At 40.9% G+C, this 9,011-nt stretch overlaps 1 protein-coding gene across 1 annotated transcript in view; it reads right to left on the bottom strand.

Moving 5' to 3' along the window:
• Positions 1-9,011, bottom strand: part of LOC103396895 (kremen protein 1-like) — a 19,137-nt gene that overhangs the window by 2,294 nt on the left and 7,832 nt on the right. Inside the window, exons 4-5 of the mRNA XM_025052671.1 lie at positions 4,181-4,417; positions 3,143-3,227 (exon numbers count right to left, since the gene is read on the bottom strand). Coding sequence (XP_024908439.1) covers positions 3,143-3,227; positions 4,181-4,417 — 322 coding nt within the window. The remainder of the gene's footprint in view (positions 1-3,142; positions 3,228-4,180; positions 4,418-9,011) is intronic.

Raw genomic sequence — 9,011 nt, 5'->3', positions numbered from 1 at the left:
CCTTGTAACCTCACTATTTCACTGTTCACTACGAGAAAACGCCACGAAATCGTAGAAAAGGTATTTGAAAAATGATAAAAGGGAAGGTAAGAAAGAAGAGAGAGAGAGAGAGAGAGAGAAAACACGAACACAATGGCTTCATTTTCACGGTGACGTCACTGTTTCCACTTCCTGTTGTTTTGGCCTCCACCAGTTATTGTTTTTAATAATGTCTGAGTCTAATGAGTTCTGCGTATTGTTTTGAACTTCCTGTTTCCATGCTGTACCTATAGCGTTTTAGCTGCTACCATTTTTTGGGTCATGTTCTATTTAGGTAAAAAAACAGCTACGTGTGCAAAATGTCCAGTATCTCTAAATACAAATGTTTTCATGATTCTTAAAGCGACTCTTTAATAGAAAATGAATAAAACCCAAGTCTTTTGAATGTAGTTTTGGTTTGAAGCTAAGGTTAGCTAAGAGTGGCTATACTAAAACCATGATTTTTTTTTTATATATAGAGTTATATTTTATTTTGGTCTGCTAGAAGTCATACACAGTATGACATATATATATATATATATATATACTATATATGATATATAGTATGAGTATGAGGAGGACAGAGAAACCCCCCCGCCACTTCAGCACTTCCATACTTCCACTGGTATGTCATCAGGACCAACTGACTTTCCACTCTTCAGGATTTTTTTTTCTTACTTCATCCTTTCCAATCTGATCTACCTTCTCAGGCCCTGCTGGCAGAAGAACACAGGGTCAGTTTCACCGGTGTTTAGAATCTTGCATGTACCTGTGTATTTTGTGGCAAAACAGATAAAATGGAGCAGACACGATGGCATTTATTTGTCTGTTGACGTCATTCAATTAGCAGCTCATATTGTACAGTAGGTGTCTGGCAGCAGTAATAGCCATGTCTGCAGTAACAGGCTCTAAATACCATTAAAATCATTGTTTTGACAAGGTAATTCCCAGAACCACTGAACCATATGCCCTGGTATTGATATCCTCCAATCAGAGAGTAACATTTTAATTTAAAAAAGCAAGCACAGATGAGTACTTTCAGCCTGCCATTTCTCAAGTCACTCTCCTCCAGCCTCTTCAAGTGTAAATTGTCTCGTGGCGTCCCCCAATTTCAGCTAAATTGCCTTATTTGCACACCCAATGGCTGTGGTGTGTCACAGTCAGATTGGAAAATCTGGTGAGACTAATTGAAGCAACGTGTGTTTGGCGCCGCAACGGAACCAGATGTGGGCGTGTCCATGGTTACTTTGTTATTTTTGCTCTTTAATTGTCCGGGCACACGCTGCCTCCGTCTTATCTCCGCATTCCTCCTCAAACATGACTCATGCCTCTTTCTCATTCCCATCACTCCCACTCTTCTGCTCACAATTTCATTTTGTCTCCTCCCTTTTATCTCAGCCCTGCTCTAGGCTGTTCTCAGCTGCATCTCCATCCTCCTCTTCTCTGATTAATCGTGCGCCCTGGTGGCCGTCCAACAACAGCTGGTTCTGCTGGTGGGCAGCGGATGGTTAGTGAAAGTTGCTAAGCGAGTGTTCTTCAGTGGCATTATTTCATCTCTCTCTCTCTCTCTCTCTCTCTCTCTCAGTGGAGTCATCTAATCCAGCCTCTTAGAGCAAAAGACCCCAAGACATAGTTACATTACAAAAAGAGAACATGTGTATATGTATATAACTCAGGCTGCGTGGTCAGATTCAGACCTGTGCTCCATTGTCTATTCCTGATTGTCTATTCCTGCATCTGGATTTTACAAAAGTGAAGAATTGAAAACCTCAGTAAGATCTTTGATGTTCATTTGCTCTGACCTTTAGTGTTGATCTGTGGTCCAGTGCTTGACACCCTTGTTTTTTCTTAAAATCATAAACAGTTCCTTATGCCGTTCCTCCTACATAAATAAAGAAATTTGGGTTTTAAACTTTTCAACCACATCAAATGACATCATGTTTCTCTTCTCTTCTTGTTTACTTCTGACTCCAACATGTATTTTGATGTGTCTACATCAAACTATAATCAGGCAGTAAATATATTTTGCGACACGGTGCAAGTCCGTGTGATCTCTCTGCACGAGTGCATACGTATAAACAGTAAATACAGTTCCTGTCAAATTCATGCATGAACCACCAGGTCCAAACATTTCCATCACTGACAGTGAGTCAGTTTGTCCTCGTTGTTTTTATATCCAGTTTTCATCACTCTTGTGAAGAGAGGAGTATAGTTGTCCAAGTGAACACAATAGTGTGCAGTCGTCATGATTTTAACCCTGGTGTTGTGTGTATGGGTGTGTATGTGCATTGACACGGTGTGCATCAGGGAGTACAGAACTCCTTTGAGTCATACTCTATTCCTGCACATGGCTGCACTTAATTATGTATACACCTACCTGTTTCTGTTTCTGAGGAATAACTCACTCTGATCACAGTGTAGCAAATGAAGTGGCCTGTTTGTAGTATATGTTCAAACATTTCCTTCTTCATGCTGCATTCTCGAGATGCCCGACCCAATTAATTCAAACCACCGTCCATCTGGCTGTGACAATGTTTCTTATTGTCTGTACTCAGTAATTTAATTGAGCTAATCAGTAGTCCATCATTTCTAAATTTGAACACCGAGTGTTTTGACAGCCGTCGGCAGGGACCATTGATGTTGTGTCTAAATGAAAGCTAATGTCTCGTAAGTTGTAGAGAGTGGAAGTTCCCGCATCATTAGAACAGCAGCAAAATCTCATTTCAAAGATTATTTGCCAAGATGAAAAAGACAGATGGCAATAAGTGCCTCGCTAATTGGATGACATAAGAACATTTTAGGTCTGACACTAACTAATGATATGAAATATAATGATATAATTGTATTATTGATTATGGACAATTACAGTAAGAGCGTCTAGGTGAATTCCGAACACTGTCTAATCTGGTCCAATTTTGTTAATGAGATAATTCGATTAGGTGTGATATAAAAGCACCAACACTCTGGCACTGCCTTCAACCAAAAATGTGTTAAAAAAAATTTAAAAATTGGAACAACTTTAAAGATCTAGATGGAAGGACTTCAATCAATTCTTTTTCCAACTTTTGCACAGATAAAACATGAGAGCTGAGATAAAGCGTATCGGTGCTCGTACTGTACTCACTTGACTGTCATGTGCAGCAGCAGCTTGGCTACCATGGCGATGACGGTCAGGATGAGGAGGGCAGACAGGGCGTAGATGGTCCACACTTAAGAGAGGGAGACAGACAAGACACGCTGACATCAGAGAGCGTGTCCCTGTAATGAAAACAAACTGAAGCAGACTGGGAGAATTAGCAAGCAAATAATTATCCAAGCACCGCCGCCACACCTGTTAGCAGAGTACAGCCAGGAAATTGTCAAAGAACAGTGATGCATTATCGGCGCACAGCTGTTCCCCTCGGGTTAAGGAATAAATCAGATCGCCCTCCAAGAATGAGCTCGGAGTTTGTAAATAGTAATGTGTGAGCGAAGTGGAGAACAGGACAGTCCACTAACAGAGGTCTGTTGATGGTATGGAGAGTGAAGTTATCGTACAAGTACGAGTATTAGTCTTAGTACGTCTGGCAACACTGCTGCTGAGTAATAGAAAGGGGAAAACCTCACACAGCATTACTTATGATCGCAGGATGGCGCTCTGAGAAACTGAAAGCAACTGTGGGTTACCATATTTTCCGGACGATAAGTCGCACTTTTTTCATCCTTTGGATGGGTTTCGTGACTTATACATTAAAATAAATAATTTCCCCTGTTTGTTATTTTCACACTGACAGCCACTAGAGGGCACTCTAGGCTTGTGTACCAGTATCTGCTACTCCTGCAAGTCGCACTTCTTTTACATCCTTTGGCTGGGACTTATACTCAGGTGTGACCTATATATTAAAATATATAATTTCAAATGTTTGTTATTTTCAGACTGACAGCCGCTAGAGGGCACTTTAGGCTTGTGTACCATTATCTGCTACTCCTGTGAGTCGCACTTTCACTTTGGCTGGTGCAAATTATACTCCAGAGCGACATAGTCCGGAAAATACGGTAGTTAGATTTTCCCCATACTGTCAAAGAAAGCAGGCCATGCTAACTAGTCGATCCAGTCAGGAAGCACCCCAGCAGAGACAGAGACAGGAGTGGTGGTTGCAGTGTACAGTGGGTGTCAACATACTAGCGCTGTGGCCGTTGGTCTCGCCGCGTCCAGCCCGCTGACCTGGCATGCTGTGCTCCGGTTTACCGGGGCTGGACGTGATCACGTAGAGGATCTGGGAGCGTCCGTTGGAGGTACTGTTGGATCTCTCGGTGACGCCACCTGCCAGCCTTGGGCCTGCTGTACTGGAGACATCTTCACCCTCATCGTCATCCTCTCCTTCAGCCTCTAGTGTTCTGGTGTCTTGGCTTCTCAGCGCTACATCAGCGGTTACAGAGATTAAGAAGACAATGTTGTTGACTCCACATCCAATTGTTTGTTGCTAGTAAGCAACCTGAAAAGTATGTGTAATATATACAGTATATGTATATACAGTATATACATACATATATACTGTATATATATATACATATATATACTGTATATATGTATATATGTGCAGACATATATGCATATATAATATAAATGTTTATATATTTTATATATTCATATATATTGATATAGCTATATATGGGTCAGAAACAAACATCAGATGTCATCTCGCTAAAGAGCCACATGTAGCCCAGGAGCCATAGGTTGCCGACAACAACAGGTTCAAACCAAAACATTTCAAAACTGCTCCTGAACCTGGGAAGTGGAGACAGACAGATACACACACTTACAACATATTGGGATTTCAATGACTCAGTGACTCAGTCGTGGAGACTGATCTCATGACCAAACATACAGTGTTTCGACTTCATTTGTGCTCAAGATGTTCCCATGATAAAAAAAGAAAAACATTAATCAATAAAACATTATGAGAACAGTAATCGGATAACAGACGACTGCTGGGTGTGGCACTAATTAATATAATGACGGAAATTGACAGTTGAAGCATCCTGCTGTTCCGACCGCACTGTCACATGTATTTTAATACGAAAAGGTCATTTGCATAAGTGAGCTGTTTGCCTCTCCTTGTCATGTGACAATGCCAGCCGTTCACTCAGTCCACAGGTGTCCTAGACTTTACTTTTTTAATGTGATGTGCCCACTTTTACATTAAGCTAATAATGACTTGTAATTACTCTGATCATTGTTCCTGCGGTGACATCAGCTCAGGTGCGATGCCATTGTGATCAGCTGCACACTTGTTTACTTTACAGTCTCCTGCTTTTATAAGGTAAAAACAACAAAGAGTTCAAACGATCAGTTCCCTTTCATCTCTTACATCTCAACACCTGACTTTCTCATCTTCTACGCTGTGGTAGAAGATGAGAAGTCACTGTAATATGCTGCCAGCTTATGCTGCTGTGTTAATGGAAGATATATTTAGGGCGGGGGGGCTTTGGATAAAGACTATGGCCTTTACTGATGGTTATAACAGACCTCCTGAGGTTGGATGTCGTCCATGGGTTCACACTAGTACAATGTTTACCAAACTTTTTTTTCTGGGGACCCACATGTTAAAAGTCACAACCCTTCACGACCCAAGTCAATAGACATTATTAGAAAATTGTGGGAAACATGATACGAGACGACCCAAAAAAAATCTCTTGTGACCCACCTGAGGGTTGCGACCCAGTCTTTGGGAAACAATGCACTAGTACACATTATAAATTAAAAAAATGTATACGGAAAAATATTTAACTTGAAATTGGCCGTGCTGCGTGAACCCGGGCAATAACTCCGTGTCCACTTTGGGGCGCCGCATTCAACTTTGAAAGCCACTGGAAATCAAAAGTAACCCCTCAGCTGCATCGTGTGTTCCATGCTCTCGGGAAAAGTTGTGGTGAGTGGTGAATCTGTGCCATAGAGTCAAAGCTGTGAGTGATTTTTACAAGTCAAGGACACAAATCACTTAGCATGCCTTTGATCACGCCTGTGGGTAAACAGGCATGCTACAGCCAACACACAATAACAAGATAAGATTGTGTTGACTCTGTTGTTGAAAGTATATAGTATATACAGCTGAGTCACCAGTGACCATTTAATACCAGCTACACACACTGACTCTGCTGTAAACTTGTGGTGTCCAGTGCTGCTCCTGACATGAGTTCCATCTGAGATTTTTTCAACCTGCTTTCAGCTCCAGATGGGCAGAGTCTTCTTCTAAAAACCACAGCACCCAAGCCTGGGGATGGTTTGTAATTTTTTTAAAAGTATTCACAGAGCAAAGAGGTACTGTTAACCCTTGTAAAGTCCAAAGAAATAGACCCAATATGTCTTTGTGTCTGTGTGTGTGCACGTGAGTATGCGTGCGTGTGCATGTTCCTGTACTGCATGACTTGTGCCAACTTTTCTTCATATTCATTAATACTCATATTCTGGGAAAAGATGAAAATCATTGCAAGGACAAACGGTGTGTACAAAAATGCAAAGGACCGCACAAGGGTTAAAAAATAGGAAACAACAAAAACAACAACGGTGTCTTTCATACGATTCATACTAAAAATGAATGTCGATGTGATACGTGGAACACCTCATCCCAAAGTCTACGTGTCGTGAATACTTCTTGCTGGTGTTAGATGACCTGACCTCTACACCTGCAGATGAAAGCACTGGCATTGTTTTTTATTTCTACAGCTGTTAGAAAGTACAACTTGTTTCAGCCTTGTTCTTTTTTTTTTTTGTTTATACTAAAAAAAAAATTCAATAGAGCGATCCAACGATGTAAAACAACCTCAAAGAACCTAAAAAAAATTAGACATTTGTTCTTATTAGGTAGCTTTGAAGGGATTCCTTATGAAAATGAGGATTTACATAGATTCTAGACGACGATGTTTTCACAGTGTAGAATGAACTGCAGTAAATGGAAAAAAATCCATGGCTGCAGTTTGTGCTGGGGATTGAATTGATGACCTTCTTTCTGCAAGGCAAGAGCACTAACCACTGTTCCCGCATGTGGTCGGAGAAGACGGTTGACTATAACATGAAATGCTGGTTGATTTGCTGACAAATCAATTGTGTGATTGCTGACAAAATTACATACATATATATGTATATACAGTATGTATATATATATATATATATATACACACATGTATATATACATAGACACATATATATATACATAGACACATATATATATAATTTTTGTCAGCTGCCACCATCATTTCATTGGAGGGCCCTATCAGATTCAATATTAAAAACGATGTATTGTAATAATGTTCATTAATAATAATAATAATATTTTAAAGTAAAATAAAATTCGAATTGATATCTAATCCCAGGTCAGATGTGGAGGGCCAAAACTTGATCCCGGGCCGCGTTTGGGACGCCTGGTCTAATTGGTTGCTGCCCTGTAATTTTGTAATTCCTCCAGAAATCAATGAAGGCATTGTCTATATGAGACAATATCTCTCAACTAAATAATCAAATTCAAATCAAGCGGTTACATTTTTTCATTCAAAACTACAGCTGGATCTTTCTTTTTATGGAACTGGTCAACCTTCCAGAGAAATTAGTTATTTAATTTTTTTCAGAACTTCCTATTTGTTCCCCATTTGTAATTGAAGTACCGTGCCTAAAAAGCCTAGTTTGGCTGGCATTCTCTGCCACTGCCATCTGAGAGCATTTATCATGACAGCAATTTGAACTCCTCCCTTCGTGACTGAGGAGATATAGGATGTGTTTATCTCCTTATAAATATTGTGGAGTTTTTGGAAAGTGAGCTTTTATTTTCTAAAAGAATCCACTTTTTTTGTTTCGTGATGCCTGATGTAAAATACTGACATGGAAAATTAGAGGCAGAGAGACTGTTCCTGTTAAAGGTTCAGGGAACTTGGATCCTGGGATATTAGAGTAGACATTAAACAGAATGACAAATGTAGGTGGAGAAGGAAATGCGAAGAGTGTTTGAGCTTGAATGTCACCTAAGCTGAATTATTTGTGGTCTGTGCCACCGATTATGATATCAAAGAGAAGACGCGACAAATAATTCAGTGTGAGTTTTCTAACTTGTGCACAATGTCTTCTCTAAAGTCACATCATGGCATCTGGAGACAGGACGCGGAGCAATCACAGAGTCCTGTATGTAGGTGGCATAAAATAATCACTGTGGAAGTTACTGCAGAGGAGCTAAAGGTCTGCTGCAGGTTGATAAGAGAGTGAGTCCCATACAAAAATACACAACATTATTTGAATATGGAACCTCACACACAGGGCAGGGAAACATTGAATTGCAAATAAAAAAATAAAAAAAAGGATTTGCCAGTGGTGTGACATCGGGCTCACAGAGCTGATAGTCGTTACTTTAACTGTTTTTTTGTCACCTTAATGACAAAAAAACTGCCATGACTGCAGCATCAAAACAAACATGCAAAGGTGACTGATGCAGAGCCAACAGGAGTGTTGATGGACCACACAAACACCAGTCTGATCTCAAGTGGACCAGACCAGTAAAATGATAGCATAATAGCATATAATGACATCACTGAATGCAATTTTAACTGAATTTTACTGAATTTCCTCAGTGTGGGATGAATAAAGTCGTATCTTATCTTATCGTTATCTTCAATCTGCTCTGATGTATGGTTTACAGACAGTGGCTCTGACCATCCTCTCCTTGAATCGCAACCTTAACGTGGTGGAGGGGTTTGAGTATCCGAATGAACCTAGGAGCTATGTTGTCGGGGGCTTAACGCCCCTGGTAGGGTCTCCCAAGGCAAACAGGTCCTAGGCGACGGATCAGACAAATAGCGGTTCAACCCCCCCTTTGTGATGAAGAAAAATACAGCAAAGAGGTTCACGTCGCCTGGATTGGCGTCACCGGGGCCCCACTCTGGAGCCAGGCCCGGGGTTGGGGCTCGCAGGCGAGCGCCTGGTGGCCGGGTCCTTGCTCACGGGACTCGGCCGGGCTCAGCCCGAACAA

Source organism: Cynoglossus semilaevis, chromosome W (assembly GCF_000523025.1).
Source record: "Cynoglossus semilaevis isolate Cse_v1.0 chromosome W, Cse_v1.0, whole genome shotgun sequence".
Lineage (NCBI taxonomy): Eukaryota > Metazoa > Chordata > Actinopteri > Pleuronectiformes > Cynoglossidae > Cynoglossus > Cynoglossus semilaevis.
The sequence above is the reverse complement of the archived record's forward strand: the minus strand, read 5'-3'. Positions and strand labels throughout refer to the sequence as shown.